Source organism: Kogia breviceps, chromosome 6, assembly GCF_026419965.1.
Source record: "Kogia breviceps isolate mKogBre1 chromosome 6, mKogBre1 haplotype 1, whole genome shotgun sequence".
NCBI classification, from domain to species: Eukaryota; Metazoa; Chordata; class Mammalia; order Artiodactyla; family Physeteridae; genus Kogia; species Kogia breviceps.
In genome coordinates this window covers 67,671,237-67,692,152 of record NC_081315.1, presented here as the reverse complement: position 1 = coordinate 67,692,152, position 20,916 = coordinate 67,671,237, and the positions used below count along the sequence as shown (strand labels likewise).

General features: G+C 39.2%; 1 protein-coding gene across 2 annotated transcripts; it reads left to right on the top strand.

Moving 5' to 3' along the window:
- Positions 1-4,494: 4,494 nt before the first annotated feature.
- Positions 4,495-19,929, top strand: HSD17B13 (hydroxysteroid 17-beta dehydrogenase 13). Of its 2 annotated transcripts, XM_059066326.2 has the most exons (7): positions 4,495-4,704; positions 6,220-6,327; positions 10,292-10,423; positions 11,915-12,021; positions 14,353-14,490; positions 17,725-17,841; positions 19,806-19,929. In XM_059066326.2, exons 1-7 carry the CDS (start codon positions 4,495-4,497, stop codon positions 19,894-19,896), a joined length of 903 nt encoding a protein of 300 aa, XP_058922309.1. In that variant the 3' UTR covers positions 19,897-19,929. The 2 variants fall into 2 exon arrangements, with proteins under 2 accessions (XP_058922309.1, XP_058922311.1); XM_059066328.2 differs by lacking the exon at positions 6,220-6,327.
- Positions 19,930-20,916: the final 987 nt, after the last annotated feature.

Sequence of the window (20,916 nt, the reverse complement as noted above, 5' to 3'; positions counted from 1 at the left end):
CCTAACTCAATGTCTTACCAGCTATGTGACTTTAGCAAGTTACTTCACTTTTCTTTCCATCAGTTTCTTCATCTATACAATGCTCATTCTAATAGGACCTACCTCAAATATTTCCTGTGAGGATTAAATAAGTTGTTACATAAAGCCATTATATCAGTCTATGGCATATAGTAAGCACTTAATAAATTTAAGCTATTACTATTATTATTATTTGGTTTATATAACCATTTACTACTTGAAAATCTACTTCATATACATGCTCTCTCATTTGAGTCTCATATCCCCCTTGTGTGTGGGTATGTGAGGAGGGTTGAACTTGTGATGTGTTGGTAAAGGTCTGTGTTGGGTAAAAGCATTTTACCCAGAAGTATTTTTTTTTTTTTTTTTTGCGGTACGCGGGCCTCTCACTTTTGTGGCCTCTCCCGTGGAGGAGCACAGGCTCCGGATGCACAGGCTCAGAGGCCATGGCTCACGGGCCCAGCTGCTCCGCGGCATGTGGGATCCTCCCAGACTGGGGCACGAACCCGTGTCCCCTGCATTGGCAGGCGGACTCTCAACCACTGCGCCACCAGGGAAGCCCCAGAAGTATTTATTTTTATCATTATTTTCCAGATAAGAAAAGTGAGACATAGAAAAAATAAAAAGAATTGCTTGAAGTCATGCCACTTTTTGTGTGTGTGTGGTAAAATATACATAATGTAATGTTTACTACTTTAACCATTTTTATTTGTATTTTATTTTATTTTTTTAAATCTTTTGGCCACACGGCATGTGGGATCTTAGTTCCCAGACCAGGGATCCATCCTGCCCTGTGCATTGGAAGCATGGAGTCTTAACCATTGGACCACCAGGGAAGTCCCTTAACCACTTTTAAAAGTAGAGTTTAATGGCATTAAGTATATTCATGTTGTTGTGGAACCATCACCACTATTCATCTCCATAGCTGTTTTTAAACTAAAGTATAGTTGATTTACGATATTGTGTTAGTTTCAAGTATACAACAAAGAAATCCAGTTATACATATTTTTTCAGATTACTTTCTGTTATAGCTTATTATAAGATATTGAATGTAGTACCCTGTGCTATACAGTAAATCCTTATGTTTATCTATTTTATATATAGTAGTATGTACTATTAAACTCATACTCCTAATTTATCCCTCCCTGTCCTTTCCCCTTTGGTAACCATAAGTTTATTTTCTATATCTGTGAGTCTGTTTCTGTTTTACAACTAAATTCATTTGTATTATTTTTTTAGATTCCACATATACGTGATATCACATATTTGTCTTTCTCGGTTTGACTTAATCCACTTAGTATGATATCCTCCGGGTCCTCCATGTTGCAGCAAATGGCAACATTTCGTTAGTTTTTATGGCTGAGTAATATTCCGTTGTATATATTTAGCATGTCTTCTGGGGATAGGCCCTTTATCTAAATTCTTTAGGCAGCTTATGGGGAAGTAAAAAGAAAGACTTCCTAAGTCTTCTGTTAAAAATAATCAGCCTAAATTAATCTTCATGCCAAGGAGACACATTTTGGGGTGGAAAATTTTGTTCCCTTATGTATGCATATATCACATTTTGTTTATCCATTTATCCATTGATGAACACTTAAGTTGTTTCCACTTTTGAGGTATTAGAAGTCACACCCCTTGTAAGTGAATACTTCTGGCTCTTGGTCTAATGCTCTTTTCCAAATTATCACAAAGGGAACTGATATAACCTATAATCTCCCCCAAACACAAGAGGTTTTCAGGGAAATGGGCATCTCATGTAAAATGATTAGCAAATTGAGACTGATACTGAGCTTTTATGAATAAGTCAATCAAACTAAGCTTGGTTAGTCCATGCTTTAAGATTCCTTAAGATAATATCTATACTTTCTTCTTTTCCTTCATTAAAAAACAAAACAAAACCAAAAACATTTCACAGAGAGATACCAAGTGACCATTAGCTGATGCAGTATCTCTAGGATTTTTTCTAGAGGTAAAACTTCATGGTTGTGGACAAAGAATTGTTGCCTGCCATTTCGTAAACAATGAATGTTGCTCTCCATCAAGCCATCAGCCACTGCAGCTGCCCAACCATGCACCTTGAGGGGAATTCAGGATAGAGAAAGGATACTAGCCCAAAATAGTTCAGATGCATATCAAAGGAATAATGTCAAGGAGCCCAGATTCTTGCATCTTCCCATACATAGAAAAGCACTAAAATTATTAACTTGAGATGTCTGTTTTTTGTGATCAGCAATAAACTTTGATGTTCGACTACATTTTTTTCCCAGCAAAAACTACTATATATCCTGGCTCTGAAACCACAGAAATGCATCTGGGTGGCAGGGTGGGGGTTGCTCTGAGGAGCTCTGGCTCTTTTTGTCTCAGCATAGAAAGAATTCAGCAAGAGGCAAAGTGATAGATAAGAAGTGATTTATTAGAATAGGACACTTGTGAGGCTTACAAACAAGCAGGCAGGCAAGCAAGTGTTAGTGGTTACATTTTTATAATCAAAGGAGAAGCAGGGGTCGGGGGGGAGACCATCTTCCTCCTCCTTCGAGTCTTCCATCAACTCCTCCTACCTGTTGGGTGGGGGAGTTTTTGGCACTATGTGGCCCATCTGGGACTGTCATGGTGCTATGGAAAAATTATTTCAGGTCTCAGTATGATGACAGTCTTTCACTTTGAAGTGTCATCTTTCGCAAATTACTGCTTTTTATGTGTGAAGAGAGCATGTCCTAGGGGGTCATTAACTTGGTGACATTCACTGGGCAGGATGTAGGCCTTATTTTTCCACTATTTTATCATCTTCAGGCATGACTCATGCCTCCATTGCATGGTTTTGTTGCTAAGCAAGCCTGTCTGGCTTTGCTGCTAAGCGATTTGCTCTGTTTCACAAGTCAAGCAAGCCCACAAAGTTTCAAGATTTTCCCATTGTTTTCTTGAGTGATGGTTAACTTACTGTGGTTTCCCAAAGCCCCCTAAAGTTCCCTTTCTTTCTACAGTCCCCTAGTGGGACTTCTAAACTAATTTTTTTTTTGGCTGCACCATGCAGTGTGCGGGATCTTAGTTCCCTGACCAGGGATTGAACCTGTGCCCTCGGCAGTGAAAGCACAGAGTCCTAACCACTGGACTTCCAGGGAATTGCCTAAACTAACTATTTGATTATCCTACTCTATCCCTATCAGCTCCTCCTTTACTTCTTTGGAGCAGTACACTGTCTGAGAGGGTATAACATCAGGCTATAGTCCTCAGTGAGGCCACCAAATAAAACATAGTTCTCATTTTTTAGGTTGTGCATCATTATTTCAGTTGTCATGGTGAAACATAGAACAGAACTGATTCTCAGAAAGTAAGTCCATATTATGCCAGAGAGCTGCTTAAGAATGATAAAAGAAAGGTGCTAATGTTTCTCCTGAATTTAAAAATGAGTTTTTTTATTAGCAGAATAAAAAGAATTGGTCCTAATTAACTTTGGGCAAATAAATCAGAGTATTGATTTCACTACAGTAATAAATATTGATTTTTTTAAATAAATTTATTTTTATTTTATTTTATTTATTTTTGGCTGTGTTTGGTCTTCGTTGCTGCGTGTGGGTTTTTCTCTTGTTGCAGAGAGCAGGGGCTACTCTTCGTTGTGGTGCGCGGGCCTCTCATTGCGGTGGCTTCTATTGTTGCGGAGCACGGGCTCTAGGTGCGCAGGCTTCAGTAGTTGTGGTGCATGGGCTTAGTTGCTCCGCAGCATGTGGGATCTTCCCAGACCAGGGCTCGAACCCGTGTCCCCTGCATTGGCAGGTGGATTCTTAACCACTGTGCCACCAGGGAAGCCCCAATATTGATCATTTTTGTTCATAAACTGAACTGCAAGAAAAGTGTGTCTCCTGAAAGTAGAGGAAGTTTAAAACTATGACTTTACTGTGGAATGTAATAGCAATTAGCACATAGGAACAGGCATGGACGATGGAGGTGCAAATGTAGAGAAATGGAATGATAGATACAATAAGAGGGCACCATTTCATTGAACTGTTAGCTACCATAAATCCCATGACCTGATTTCACTCCAATGATAAATGGTTTACTTTTAAATAACTTATGCCCTATACTATGCTCGCATTCATTTTAAACTTAATTGAGTATGAGCTGAATACAAAATAAAATATAAACTTTTAAATCAAGGTATATAGATGTCAAATCAGTGTTTGAAAACTAATAAAATATAGTATTAAACAACAACAACCAAAAAGAAAATCCAGAGAGGACTTTCTCTTGAGTTCCCTTATCCCCGTGCCAAGTTTTTATTGGCAATTGATACCACTTCAAAAGCTCAAAGTGTATCTAACGCATTAGAACACATGGACAAAGGCTGCCTGCAAATCTAGCTTACCTCTGCCAGTCCCATCAACACCTGGAACACAGCTCTTCCCTGGAGCTTTCTGAAGAGGGTGGCTCTTTGCTGGGAATAGACAGGGACTGAACCAGAGAAGAGTACAGAGCAGAGCCATGAATATTATCTTGGATCTCCTCCTGCTTCTGATCATCATCATCTACTCCTACTTAGAATCCTTGGTGAAGGTTTTCATTCCCCAGAGGAGAAAATCTGTGGCTGGGGAGATTGTTCTCATTACAGGAGCTGGGCATGGAATAGGAAGGCATACTGCCTATGAATTTGCAAAACGGAAGAGCAGACTGGTTCTGTGGGATATTAATAAGGTACTGGATTCATTTACCCACCTTTTAAAGTTGCAAGTGAGACAGGTGTTTAAAAACATATTTGACTGAATGTTTGCTTATATTTATATTTTTCTTTCTCAAAGTTTGGTAACTAAATTCCCTGGAGCCTTACTCTACACATGCATCAGGATGGGGTTTTTGCTGTTGTTGTTGTTTAAAGTACAAGTGCCAAATTACCCATCACATCTAGTTGCAGAGAGCGAGTTGGAAGAGGACTATGGTCATGGCACCCAATAGGTTTTTTTTTTTAAGATTTACTATTTATTTATTTATTTATTTATTTTTGGCTGTGCTGGGTCTTAGTTGTGGCGCAGGATCTTCATTGAAGCATGTGGGACTTTTCATTGCTGTGTGGGGGCTTCTCTCTAGTTGTGGCATGCAGGTTTTCTCTCTCTAGTTGTGGTGCACAGGCTACAGCGCTGATGGGCTCTATAGTTGTGGCGCGCAGGTTCCAGGGCATGTGGACTCTGTAGTTTGCACGCAGGTTCTCTAGTAAAGGTGCACGAGCTCAGTAGTTGTAGCGCAAGAGCTCAGTTGCCCCTCAGCATGTGGGATCCTAGTTCCCTGACCAGGGATCGAACCCACGTCCCCTGCATTGGAAGGCAGATTCTTTACCACTGGACCACCAGGGAAGTCCCCATCAGGATGGTTTGATGAAGGGAACATAACTGAGACCATAGCAGTGATTTTTATGCCATGATATGCAGGTTTGATAACATAGACTCAGGAGCCAGGGTACTTCCAAACTGTTTAAATTGAGCAGACAATTTCTCTCAACCTCAGTTTCCTTATCTGAAATGGGGATAATATTGGGTTGGCCAAAAAGTTCGTTTGGGTTTTTCTGTACGATGTTCTGTAACAGAAAGAACATCTTACAGAAAAACTCGAACAAACTTTTTGGCCAACCCAATACCTCACAGGATAGGCAAGAACAGGGGTTAGCAAACCACAGCCAATGGACCAAACCTGGCCCCAGAGCAGACTGTTGAGCTAGGAATGTATTTTTTAAAGGTCTGGCAAGGCAAAAACCAAATAAAAAACAAGAATATGTGACAGAATTTCTTCGTGCCTTCTCTCACATGCACGCCATCATAAAATTTTTACAATCTGCTAGGTGCTTTACTGCCTATTACATAGTTGGTGCTCAACAAACATATGTTAAATATATTGTTGAGTATTCTTCTCCATACTCAAACATCTCCTTTCATGACACCACAAAGAGCAACATCTTTCAAGCATGTTCTTTAAGCTATGAGAATGTAGCAAAACAAGTGAAAACACGTGAGACTAACATGAGCCTTCCTGTCAGAAAAGCCAGGTATAATCTCTGCGAGTTAGGCAAGTGGTGCCTCTCAGGAAATTTGCTTACAAACAAGTGGGACATTTTGGACGTGAATTTTAATCTTAAAAAAAATTTCTTCTCCATTGCTTTCTCCCTCACTCTTGTCCCCTCACTGACCTACATCTTTTGGAATTTGTTTTTTCCAATTACAGCATGGCATTGAGGAAACTGCAGCTGAATGCAGAAAACTAGGGGCCATTACACATGTGTTTGTGGTAGACTGCAGTAACAGAGAAGAGATTTATGACTCTGTAAACCAGGTGAGACTTCGGAATACAAATTTCTTCCCATAATTTTGTTGTTGTTGTTATTTTTTTTAACATTTTTATTGGAGTATAACTGTTTTACAATAGTGTGTTAGTTTTTCCTTTACAACAAAGTGAATCAGTTATACATATACATATGTTCCCATATCTCTTCCCTCTTGCATCACCCTCTCTCCCACCCTCCCTATCCCACCCCTCTAGGTGGTCACAAAGCACAGAGGTGATCTCCCTGTGCTATGTGGCAGCTTCCCACTAGCTATCTAATTTACATTTGGTAGTGTGTATATGTCCCTGCCACTCTCTCACTTCGTCACAGCTTACCCTTCCCCCTCCCCATATCCTCAAGTCCATGCTCTAGTAAGTCTGTGTTTTATTCCTGTCCTACCACTAATCTCTTCATGACATTTTTTCCCCTTAGAGTCCATATATATGTGTTAGCATACGGTATTTGTTTTTCTCCTTCTGACTTACTTCACTCTGTATGACAGACTCCAGGTCCATCCACCTCATTATAAATAACTCAGTTTCATTTCTTTTTATGGCTGAGTAATATTCCATTGTATATATGTGCCACATCTTCTTTATCCATTCATCTGTTGATGGACACTTAGGTTGCTTCCATGTCCTGGCTATTGTAAATAGAGCTGCAATGAACATTTTGGTACATGAGTCTTTCTGAATTATGGTTTTCTCAGGGTATATGCCCAGTAGTGGGATTGCTGGGTCGTATGGTAGTTCTATTTGTAGTTTTATAAGGAACCTCCATACTGTTCTCCATAGTGGCTGTATCAACTTACATTCCCACCAGCAGTGCAAGAGGGTTCCCTTTTCTCCACACCCTCTCCAGCATTTATTGTTTCTAGAGTTTTTGATGATGGCCAGTCTGACCGGTGTGAGATGATATCTCATTGTAGTTTTGATTTTGCATTTCTCTAATGATTAATGATGTTGAGCATTCTTTCATGTGTTTGTTGGCAATCTGTATATCTTCTTTGGAGAAATGTCTATTTAGTTCTTCTGCCCATTTTTGGATTGGGTTGTTTGTTTTTTTGTTATTGAGCTGCATGAGTTGATTATAAATTTTGGATATTAATCCTTTGTCAGTTGCTTCATTTGCAAATATTTTCTCCCATTCTGAGGGTTGTCTTTTGGTCTTGTTTATAGTATCTTTTGCTGTGCAAAAGCTTTTAAGTTTTATTAGGTCCCATTTGTTTATTTTTGTTTTGATTTCCATTTCTCTAGGAGATGGGTCAAAAAGGATCTTGCTGTGATTTATGTCATAGAGTGTTCTGCCTATGTTTTCCTCTAAGAGTTTGATAGTGTCTGGCCTTACATTTAGGTCTTTAACCCATTTTGAGTTTATTTTTGTGTGTGGTGTTAGGGATTGTTCTAATTTCATACTTTTACATGTAGCTGTCCAGTTTTCCCAGCACCACTTATTGAAGAGGCTGTCTTTTCTCCACTGTATATACTTCCCTCCTTTATCAAAGATAAGGTGACCATATGTGTGTGGGTTTATCTCTGGGCTTTCTGTCCTGTTCCATTGATCTATATTTCTGTTTTTGTGCCAGTACCATACTGTCTTGATTACTGTAGCCTTGTAGTAGAGTCTGAAGTCAGGGAGCCTAATTCCTCCAGCTCCATTTTTCGTTCTCAAGATTGCTTTGGCTATTCGGGGTCTTTTGTGTTTCCATACAAATTGTGAAATGTTTTGTTCTAGTTCTGTAAAAAATGCCAGTGGTAATTTGATAGGGATAGCATTGAATCTGTAGATTGCTTTGGGTAGTAGAGTCATTTTCACAATGTTGATTCTTCCAATCCAAGAACATGGTATATTTCTCCACCTATTTGTATCATCTTTAATTTCTTTCATCAGTGTCTTATAGTTTTCTGCATACAAGTCTTTTGTCTCCTTAGGTAGGTTTATTCCTAGATATTTTATTCTTTTTGTTGCAATGTTAAATGGGAGTGTTTTCTTAATTTCACTCTCAGATTTTTCATCATTAGTGTATAAGAATGCCAGAGATTTCTGTGCATTAATTTTGTATCCTGCAACTTTACCAAATTCATTGATTAGCTCTAGTAGTTTTCTGGTAGCATCCTTAGGATTCTCTATGTATAGTATCATGTCATCTGCAAACAGTGACAGCTTTACTTCTTCTTTTCCTATTTGGATTCCTTTTATTTCTTTTTCTTCTCTGATTGCTGTGGCTAGAACTTCCAAAACTATGTTGAAGGGCTTCCCTGGTGGCGCGGTGGTTGGGAGTCCGCCTGCCGATGCAGGGGACACGGGTTCGTGCCCTGGTCTGGGAGGATCCCGCATGCCGCGGAGCGGCTGGGCCCGTGAGCCGTGGCTGCTGGGCCTGCGTGTCCGGAGCCTGTGCTCCGCAACGGGAGAGGCCACAGCAGTGAGAGGCCCGCATACCAAAAAAAAAAAAAAAAAAAAAAACTATGTTGAATAAGAGTGGTGAGAGTGGGCAACCTTGTCTTGTTCCTGATCTTAGTGGAAATGGTTTCAGTTTTTCACCATTGAGAACGATGCTAGCTGTGGGTTTGTCATATATGGCCTTTATTATGTTGAGGAAAGTTCCCTGTATGCCTACTTTCTGCAGGGTTTTTATCATAAATGAGTGTTGAATTTTGTCAAAAGCTTTCTCTGCATCTATTGAGATGATCATATGGTTTTTCTCTTTCAGTTTGTTGATATGGTGTATCACGTTGATTGATTTGCGTATATTGAAGAATCCTTGCATTCCTGGAATAAACCCCACTTGATCATGGTGTATGATCCTTTTAATGTGCTGTTGGATTCTGTTTGCTACTATTTTGTTGAGGATTTTTGCATCTATGTTCATCAGTGATATTGGCCTGTAGTGTTCTTTCTTTGTGACGTCTTTGTCTGGTTTTGGTATCAGGGTGATGTTGGCCTCATAGAATGAGTTTGGGAGTGTTCCTCCCTCTGCTATCTTTTGGAAGAGTTTGAGAAGGATAGTCTTCCCATAATTTTGTGTCCCCTTACATGGAATATGAAAAGGTTCTTCATGACTGCCTAATTTAGATTAGATTTGGTTTTTTTTAGCCTCTGCTAACTGAGGTAGTTGTGTGAACAAGGAAGGACATAGACCTTTTCCTTCCATTTAATCCAGTCAACTCTGCCTATTATTATTGTTTCATATTATTAATTGCTTTCATTGTGGTCAGAAGTTTGAGCAGCTGCACAGAGTGACAGAGAAAAGATTTATCACCAGGGAAAAGGATAACTTTCTACTTTCATTTTAGCCCTATTACTTCTGCAGTAATTCCTTTATTTTTTCCTTTAAATATTTCCTCTTTGAGATTTTATTTATGCTGGTGCCAATCTAATCTTCTATAGAAAATATAATATTAATTATTATAACAATTTTTAAGGGTAAATACAATGAACCAAGCACTCTGAAAATGGTTGTACCCTTTGATTTAATCCCTCTTAACCTCACTTGACAGGTGAGCAAACAGATTCAGAGGGTTTAAGCCAGACCAAGGTCATGTAGCTAGTAGGTGGCAGAGCCAGGATTACTCAATTAGTAAGTTAAAAATATTTGGTAAGAACTGATATGTCAGACCAAGGTCATGTAGCTAGTAGGTAGTGAAAACAGGATTACCCAATTAGCACTTTTAAAATATTTGGTTAGAACAGATATATCAATCAACACAAATATTAATTTCATTTTACTGGTAAGTTTCAAAAAATATCTGTGATGTACTGGGTACTGAAATTTAGATGTTAAAGAAAACAGTGTACACCAGCTTTATGACAGTGTCTCCTTGGCAACCACTCTTTGGACTAAAGCTCTTTCCTGCCTGAACTCTGAGAGATCTCATCAAACAGAATAAAGAATCTAATCCCTGGATGATATCAGCCCCAAAACTTTGAGTTTCAATAGTACACCCAATGAATGTGTTCTTTCTATTTCAACAGGTAAAGAAAGAGGTGGGTGATGTAACTATCGTGGTGAATAATGCTGGGGTGATATATCCAGCTGACCTTCTTAGTACAAAGGATGAAGAAATTACCAAAACTTTTGAGGTCAACATCCTAGGACATTTTTGGGTGAGCGTGAGTCAGAAATATTCCTAGTTTGTGTATGTCTGACAATTCCTTTTAAGGTACATGAAGTTCGTAATCGAGTTCACATCCTTCTGGATGGGAAACTCCATATCTTTGCCTTAAAACAACAATCATCCAATATTTGTGTCTCTGACAGAAGGGCACAGATTTCAAGGGGACATGACTCACCAGAATGTAGTCTAGTTAGTCTGCCTTATCCACCAGTACCTAACACAAAGCCTGGCATGTACCGGGCGCTCAAAAAATATTCATGGAGCTTTCCTAAGGATTGTCAGTGTACACCTTTTCAGTGCTTTCACATTCACTTGTGACCTCATGTTATGGCATTTTAGAACAAAAAGGACAAAGAACTCACTACTTGGGTTATATAGGGGTTGGGGGTTCTTCTGGCTGTAACTCTGAGCAAAGCTGTAGGTCATGCTGGAGCTTAGAGATAAGGCTCTACAGACCTCTTATAATTGTTTGGTTTTGTGAGAGACTGAAATATGTCTTTGTAGAGAGCATTTATATGAATTAATCTTCCAGTACCTCAATGTTAGTGTGGAACATAGGACAGATCTGGATTCTGGAAGAGAGAAGAAAAAAAGAGATGTGTTCCCCCATTTTCCCAAGCCCCTCACACATGCTAATGAGAATTAATTATTATGCTCACCAAACTACTTAGAGACCCCATGTATTTGTTGTCTACAGCTGCATAACAATTATATCAAAACTTAGTGGATTAAAGCCAGAATAAATGTTCATATTCCTCTCATGGTTTCTGTGGGTCAGGAGTTTGTGGGTGGCTTGGTTTGGCAGTTCTGGCTCTATGAATTTGCACAGGGTCCATAGGGTGGGTTTATAAAATTCTCATAAAATAGTATTGATATTTCTCACCAAACAGTAAAGCATTTTGGAGGTAAAGAAAGACTTTTTGTTTCCTGTAACATCAACATATAATGCACAGTATTACAAATAGGGAGATACTAAATCTAATCATGATGCATAATGACTGTGGGTCAGTACAGGACTCAGCTTTTTCTGCTCAACTTGATATAGGTACACAAGATTTTAACTCTTCTCATTAGAAAGATAAAGCCCCAAACAAACAAACAAAAAAATCACATGATACCAGATTACCGTACGGAATTTTCTCAGCTCTGAAAACTCTGAATTTTTCCCTTAATAATATTGTTTAGATGATGGATCCATAAGAGATTTTTGATTCCCTCTGAAGGGAAGAAGAGGGATATTAAGATGAGTTCTTGGCATGTGGTATGCAGTGTACAGCACTCAATGCCAGCTCAAACCAATCATTTTAATCTTTTTTTCATTTCTGTCATCGGTGGAGAAGTAATCATGGAATCTTGGCACGTATTTCATTTCATCGAAAAAGTTGTCTCAAATGACATTTTGTCTTAAAAATAAAACTACCTAATTTGGAAACTTAACACCTGTGACATTGTTTCTTTTGGTTCTGCAATGATCCTGAAGATCACAAAGGCACTTCTTCCAGCGATGATGCAGAGAAACCATGGCCACATTGTCACAGTGGCTTCAGTATGCGGCCACGGAGTGATTCCTTATATTATTCCATATTGGTAAGTATTACTTTCTAGCAGTGCTATATATTTTTACACTTTTAAGGTTTTATTAGACCTCAGATTCCAGTCCTCATAACAGGTAATTTGTTTTATTTTTCTTTATTTTATTTATTTCTTTTTGGAGAGTTAAAATTGTGTTTTCTTGATTTTTGAACCTTCTTAGAACAAAAAGTCAAATGCCTTGCAAAAAATAAAAACTAAAACAAATCTCATAGCAGATAATTTGAATTTACAGAATGTATACAGTAGTTTAGAATAAACTCTTAAAAATGACTTCTCCTAGGGCTTCCCTGGTGGCGCAGTGGTTGAGAATCTGCCTGCCGATGCAGGGGACACGGGGTCGTGCCCCGGTCAGGGAGGATCCCACATGCCGCGGAGCCGCTGGGCCCGTGAGCTATGGCCACTGAGCCTGCGCGTCCGGAGCCTGTGCTCCGCAACGGGAGAGGCCACAACAGTGAGAGGTCCGCGTACCACAAAAAAAAAAAAAAAAAAAAAAAAAAAAAAAATGACTTCTCCTAAAACAAGGAAACTGGTTTTAAATGAAAAATCATTTAAAATATTTTTAGATTTCTGAAAACTCCTCCACAGAGCAATGAAAGAAAACAGTAATGCCAAGCATGTTTCCATTGTATCCTGGAATGAGTAGATGCTCATAAAGGAAATAAGGAACTAAAGAACAAAAAAAAAACAAAACAAAAACAAAAAAGAAAGAAAAAAGGAACTTGCAGACTAAGAAGCAAAATATAAGGAAGTCCAAATGAACACAAATCTATGCCATGGCCTGCATGCCCAAGCTAAACAGAGTGGCTTCTGGATCAAAACATTTTCCAGTGTGCTTGTGCCATGAAAGATTGTGTGTGTGTGTGTGTGTGTGTGTGTGTGTGTGTGTGTGTGTGTGTGTGAGAGAGAGAGAGGGAGGGGGGGATTGAGAGAAAGCCTTTACCGTATTAAAAGATGCAGATAGCATATTCCATGCTCTACCAAAGAGACGAAGGTGGGAACTCCCTAAAGACACACTATTTGCAAAATATCTTTTCTTCATACACTCCTTCAAGGGCATCTCATTTCCTTATTCTGGTCTTATATCAACCTCATAGAAAAATGTAATTTGTTAACATTTTGGCCAATTCTTTTTGTAACAGCCAATACATGTGTATCAGTGGGTGGGGATGGGGGTGGGTAGTTAGTTGGTTTATTACTTACCTACACATCCATGTTCAAGGTTGAATTTGGTCACGGACCAAATTATTTCTGACACCAAATGTAGTCACAGATGTAGTTAACTTTCACTGTAGGTTAAGGTGTCCTTGCACATACATATGGTTGTTTCAAGCTGCCTCTACCATCTTAAAACACAAATCAGAATTTCACAGATTAAACATTTAATATTGTGTTAATGTTTATAAATGTGGAAATCCAATGTAATAATTGTTTTCCTTTTTTCTTTTCCTTTAAGAGAGCAGCCAGCCTTTAACTTTATGGCTCTTGTCATCTGGGTCAAAAATACAATTAACATTACATAGCTCCTTATAGGTAATAAAGTTATTATGCATATGCTATTTGATTTAATCCTCAAGATGGCTCTATATTTTATTACCAGCATCTTTTTATAAATGAATTTTATTTTAGTTTTTTGTATTTTGGCTGCACTGTGCCACGTGCGGGATCTTAGTTCCCCAACTCAGGATCGAACCTGCACACCCTGCATTGGAAGCGCAGAATCTCAACCACGGGACCACCAGGGAAGTCCCTAATACCAGCATTTTAAATATCAGAAAATCAAAGGAAGAAGACAAAGTAATATGTTGAAGTTTGCACGCACTAACACACCCACACCACCTGAAGTCTTTACTCCAGATCTTCACAATGAAATTAAGAAGCCAAAATGAACTCCACATTTCAAACGAGAAACTATCAAGAGAGAGAGGAGAAATGTGTAGAGTCCCACAGAAGTTTGTTAATACAGATATTAGTTATGTAGTTTTTCTAAACATGATTTTCCTGGTTCATATTTTTCAAAATAAAAACAGCAGTAAAAACTGATTAGAAAGCAGTTTAAAGATTGAATGGAAAAACCTTATAGGTAGAATGAGCAGTAAGCAAGTCAATCAAAGTTATTAGAATTTGTTCTATTGTTATCACCGCTAATAAAAAAAAATCGGTGAATTCAGTGAAATCAGATAAGAAAGTGTAAATGAAAATAAATGACCAAATGGAAGATTTGGGGGTTTGGCATTTGTTCTCAAACAAAATCAACATTTTCCTCACAGGAAGCTGAGGAATGTTTCACTTTTCCTTAGCTAACAGGGGTGGATAATTCTCTTACAGTTCCAGCAAATTTGCTGCTGTTGGCTTCCACCGAGCTCTGACATCAGAATTTGAAGCCTTGGGAAAAACTGGTATCAAAACCTCGTGTCTCTGCCCAGTTTTTGTGAATACTGGGTTCACCAAAAACCCAGGCACAAGGTAAGGTCAAAATCAAGTTAAGATGGAAATATGGCATGAGAAATTGGTATGAAATCTACATGAGAAATTTTTAGGTGGGTCAACTGAGAAAATAGAAAACAAAAAACGAAAAAGGAAAAACATTTTTTCTTATTAATGTTATTGTATTGCCTTTACGTTTTCACTTTGAAATTAGATGAACAAAGTGTAAAAATGCATTAGGGACTAGTAGAAGTGATCAGCTGCCAATGAATCAGGCATTGGGTGTTTATTCGTGTCCAGGTGAAATACTCAACACACACGCAGGTGTCAAGAGGGAGTGAGAATGGGGGTGGGTAGGATGGAGAGGTGTGCTTCGGGGGTGATGGCAAGAGTGTCCTCTCCTGGAAACCACACCCCCAAAGCAAATATTACCTCACTTCCCCCCTCCCGCTCGCGGTTTATCCTCCTCAATAGAGTATGGAAAGGCACAGGTATATGCCCCGTTTCCATATTCGACTGCACTGGCCACAGTGCTGGCACAAAGTACTCCAACATTTTCCAAACTTGCCTGATCCTAAGCATCACTGTGCTTACGTAAAAAATAAATGTTCTTAGGCTCTTTCTTAGATATTCTGATTCAGTAGAGTGAAACGAGCTCCAAGAATGTTTTGCCTTGTTTTGCTTTGTTTACAAGGAAACCAGGTAACTCTGGAGGCAGGTTTGGAAAACATTGACATGCATTTGATCATGGCTACCACCCTGTCCTCCTTTAAAATGCAAATGTTCCTAGAAGCGGCAATAGCTGAGTCTTTAACCCCTCAGTCAAGGTGAATTTCTTTTTTTTTTTTTAACTGAGACCTTTTCTTTTTTTTTAAGTTAATTATTTATTTTTGGCTGCATTGGGTCTTCTGTTGCTGCGCGCGGGCTTTCTCTAGTTGCGGCGAGCGGGGGCTACTCTTGTTTGTGGTGTGCGGACTTCTCATTGCAGTGGCTTTTCTTGTTGCGGAGCACGGGTTCTAGGCACACGGGCTTCAGTAGTTGTGGCACGATGGCTCGGTAGTTGTGGCGTACGGGCTCTAAAACACAGGCTCAGTAGTTGTGGTGTGTGGGCTTAGCATGTGGGATCTTCGCGGACCAGGGCTCGAACCCATGTCCCCTGCATTGGTAGGCAGATTCTTAACCACTGCACCACCAGGGAAGTCCAAGGTGAATTTCTTGACCAAGTACTTTGTTTCTGGTAAAGGAGGATTTGAGACGGTAAGAGAGGAGAAATTGGCCCTGAAAGGAGAGGAAAAAAGCGGAAAGGTGAGGATAAGGACCCTAAAATTAATATACCTGCTTCACAATTTGCCTCGATTCTAATAAACATTCTGCTACAGGTTAACAAAATATACTGAGCTTGATAATCTGAAGCCAATTTATTATTGGAAAGGAATTAGTCCTAAATATAGTCATTCAGAGGAGCTAACAAATTCCCTTTTAAGCTCAGCCTCATTTGAAGATACTGACTCTGAAACTCTGAATTAGCTGCGTCATCTCCAGAGCTGTAGCCACTCCCTGGCAGTTGAGTCCTTAACTGTGTTAGAACACAAGTACTTAACAAGTACACATTACTGTACATAAGTAAATACAATGATATAATTGGGACTCTGGGCTCAGTTTTCTTAAATAGGACATTGGGCCCAATACAAATCCTCTTGGTAAGCATTCAGGCTTAGTGTGAACCCAGAGTACCAGGTCTTCCAGAGGGGAAGGCAAAATAGATGACAAGAATAAGGCTAATATGACCTCGGGTATGTGGGTTCCTGGGGGTGACCCTGGGGACTGACCCAGGCAATGCTGAAAATTTGGAATTGGTCTCACCCAGACTACCTGATTCTGAACTTCCTTGGCAAAGGCTAACATGTTCATATACTAATGTGTGGCTTGGCTCAGAGACAGGGTTGATAGACCCAGGTAGGGGAAATCAGGGAGGAAAGAGGTAGTACCCAATAATTTAGAAAACTATTGATTTGTATTACTCTCTGCTGGCTTGCCACTCAAAGTCATGGAAACCTCAATCACATAATAATCTGAAGTAAATCACATGATATCTCAGGGAAGGAAGTTATAACAGTCACTACTTACTTAACTCCTCCACAAAACCTTTGTATTCACTAAGCCATTCAGCCTATGCCTAGACAACTTAACTTTGGTGCAATACTTTCAATCCATTTACATTTTAATTTCCTGTCATCATCTTGCATTAATGGGCATTCTGTACTGGCCTGTGGTTATGAATACTTCTCAAGAACCCATGTATACAGTCTTCAGTATAAGCAAGGTCACACCTCTAGTTGTAATGTAATACTCCCCATGCATGTCTTGAACTCTCATTAAACTTCAGCATAGGCAAGTCAGCAGTGAATCTCAAGTACTAAATGCCCTCAAAACAATCCAGCTTTGTGGGATAACTCCACAAGAAAGCAAGTGTACTTAGCTATAGATTTCTCTTCTCATAAGAAGAAAGCAAGTGTACTTAGCTATAGATTTCTCTTGTCATATCTAACAAGCCCTGAAGAAAGATGCCAGATGTTTCCTTTCTGTCCTTTGATCAGTCCTACCCAATACTCTTCCTTGCCTGGCTCCTCTTCTCTTCTGTTATCTAATTCCTCACCACCATTTTGATGTTTTGACTGAGTGAGCCATGAAACACACCTACTGGATGTGAAAGTAGTAGATTGTGATAACAAAACATCAATGTGGCATGGGGGAGGGAAGGCAGGTGGAATTTGTGCAGTGAATCCTGGAAGCTTTTATTTTTATTTTTAAAAAAAATAAATTTATTTAATTTATTCTTTAATTTTGGCTCCGTTGGGTCTTCATTGCTGCATGCAGGCTTTCTCTAGTTGTGATGAGCGGGGACTACTCTTCATTGTGGTACATGGCCTTCTCATTGTGGTGGCTTCTCTTGTGGCAGAGCACAGGCGCTAGGCTTGTGGGCCTCAGTAGTTGTGGTGCGTGGGCTCAGTAGTTGTGGCTCATGGGCTCTAGAGCGCAGGCTCAGTAGTTGTGGTGCACGGGCTTAGTTACCCCATGGCATGTGGGATCTTCCTGGACCAGAGCTCTAACCCGTGTCCCCTGCATTGGCAGGCGGATTCTTAACCACTGCACCACCAGGGAAACCCCTGGAAGCTTTTAAATCCTAATTAGCGAAAAGTTAAGTTAATTTTCCTGCTTTTGTTAATTATAAAAAACAACAAAAAGGACAAACCTTTTTTTTTTTAATCACAGACTATGCCCTGTATTGGAGACAGATGAAGTTGTAAGAAGCTTGATAGATGGAATACTAACCAATAAGAAAATGATTTTTGTTCCATCATATGTCAATATCTTCCTAACACTAGAGAGGTAAGTACAGCACAAAACACCTAAAATACTACAACACTGATAGAGCTATCATTATGGAATTTTTCAGTTGTGAAAGTTGCCATGGAAATTCTCCATGCCTGGGGAGAAGAGTTAAGTTTCCTCTACTATTACCTTTCTCAATCTATAAAAAGAGAATGATTCATTTTCTCTACTCCATCTATCACCTCTGTCCGGTCTTTGCCAGAGACTATTCTAACTGAAGGAAAGACAGTTTAAAGAGAGAATGCAATATGGTGAACTAGCTAAAAATAAAGGGTCTATAAAGAAGCCTGCTGGGGTTTTGATTAAGACTGCATTGAATCTATAGCTCAATTGGGGGAGAGCAGACATATATTAACAATATTGAGTCTTCAAATCCAAGAGCACAAAGAACACAAGGTATCTTTTTATTTTTTCATCTTTTTCAATATGTCTACACAGTATTTTGTAGTTTTCAGTGTACAAATCTTACACACCTTTTTTCAGGTTTATCTCAAAGTATTTCATGGTTTTTATGCTATTGCAAATGGCATTTTAAAAAATTTTCTATTTCCCATTGTTTGTTGTTAGCATATATTTGATTTTTGCACTTTGATCTGTATTTAGCACCCTTGCTAAACTCACTTCTAGTAGGTTTTTTGTAGATTCTAACAGACATTTTTACACAGATGATCATATTTCCTGCAAATAAAGACACTTTTACTTCTTTTTTTTACAGTCTATATGTTTTTTATGTCTTGCCTTATCGCACTGGCTAGAACCTCTTATGCAGTGTCAGAGAGGATTGGTGAAAACACACATCCAAGTGTTGTTTCTGATCTTCAGAGGAAAGTAGTCAGTCTTTCACAATTAAGAATGATTTCAGCTATAGGGCTTCCCTGGTGGCGCAGTGGTTGAGAGTCCGCCTGCCGATGCAGGGGACACAGGTTCGTGCCCCGGTCTGGGAAGATCCCACATGCTACGGAGCAGCTGGGCCTGTGAGCCATACCGCTGAGCCTGCGCATCCGGAACCTGTGCTCCGCAATGGGAGAGGCCACAACAGTGAGAGGCCCGAGTACTGCAAAAAAAAAAAAAAAAAAAAAAAAGAATGATATCAGCTATAGATTTTTTTCATTTTCTCTTTATCAGGTTGAAGAAGTTCCCTTCTATTACTATTTTGATGAGGGTATTCATCAAGAGTAGATACAGATTTTGTCAAATGCTTTTACTGTATATGTCAAGATACTATGGTCTTTCTATTTTAGTTTGTTCATATGGTGCACTGCACTGACTCATTTTAAAGATTAAACCAACCCTGCATTGTAATGTCTTTGTCTGATTTTTGTGTCAGGATAACACTTACCTGATAAACTGAGTTGGAAAGTATTCCCTCCTCTTCTCTTTTCTGGAATAACTTGTGTTGAATGGGTATTATTTCCTTCTTAAACATTTTGTAGAATTCAACAGTGAAGCCATCTGAGCCTGTTGTTTAGCCTCTTAGCTAACAATAAGCTCCTCAAAGGGAGTAGCTGTTTTTAAAGTACTTTAGTCTACCTTATTATAGAGGGCATAATATCAATAGATATTCAGTAAAAACTCAAGGAAAGGTGGAGAGGCAGATGGAATGGATTCTGGTGGTGTTGCTCTGTGAACTCTTAGCATCAGGATTCATTGACAGTTACAGCAATAAGCCTAGATCTTCAGTTTTAGGTCTTTACTCACACATAAGATTTCATATAATAGTTTACTAATATGAGAAGGTGAGAAGAGTGGTATATATCAGTGCTTTCTTTATATTTGCATAATATTTGAACTGTGAGTATTAAAAGATACACACAGAAAAAGAGAGAGGTCGATGTGAAGAAAGAAGAGAAGAAAACTAAATGCAAACCAGATAACTCTCAGGGTATTTTTAACTGACAACAAAAAAGAACTCTGGTGTCAAAGATTTTAAATTGAAAATTTTTCATCTTTTTTTCATACAGATTTCTTCCTGAACGTGCCTTGGCAGCCATAAATCATGTACAGGATATTCAATTTGAAGCAGTGGTTGGCCACAAAACCAAAATGAAATGAATAAATGTGCTCCAGGCTGAGATGTATGCACCTTAATGATGTGGAACTAAGTTTAGAGTCAGTGCTTCAAAGCTCTATTTCACATTTTTCAATGCCACTAATATTAAAAACATTGGTTTGACATTAACAGTGGTCAAATGAACAAGACAAATCACCTGTCTTTCTATTTCTCAAGATTATTTCTGTAGTTTTAATAGATCCATTTTTTATTCCATGCCTCTTAAAAACTTCTATGCTTACATAAACATACTTAAAAGCGTCATTTTTCTTTAAGAGATTTCATTTCTTTTCTTTCCGTTTAAAGGTGGACAAAGCTACCTCCCTGACCGTAAATACAATAAGAACTTATTTACACAGGGAAGTTTTAAGACTGTTCTTTTTTTTTTTTTTTTTTTTTGTGGTATGCGGGCCTCTCACTGCTGTGGCCTCTCCCGCTGCGGAGCACAGGCTCCGGACGCGCAGGCCCAGCGGCCACGGCTCACGGGCCCAGCCGCTCCGCGGCATGCGGGATCCTCCCGGACCAGGGCACGAACCCGTGTCCCCTGCATCGGCAGGCGGACTCTCAACCACTGCGCCACCAGGGAAGCCCAAGACTGTTATTAAAGTAGTCTTCCAAACTGTAGCCAGGCCACAGAATGTCAGCAAGTACACAGTGTGAGTGAGCAGTTAGAGATCAAGTTTAAGCCGGCAGCTGTGCTCCAAAAGGCAGAAAGATTACTCCTATGAAACTATGAAACTCAATGTTTGGGAGTTTTCTCTAGCTTCTCCATTTTTCATCAGCCCCAAACAGAGCTTTCTCACCTGATTTTTTCCCTTATATAGCTTTTATATCCACCAAGAGTGGACCCTTCACACTTTCTGCCCTTTTCATAATCTCTTAAAATACTATGACATTTCAAAAAGTGACTCTCTCTTGAATCTCAGAGTATCTAAAATTTTAACCCCATGGTAAGCTCTTCTTTATAGTTTATGCTTTCACATATCATTGGTACCAGAAATGTTTAGACAGTTTTGAGCTTC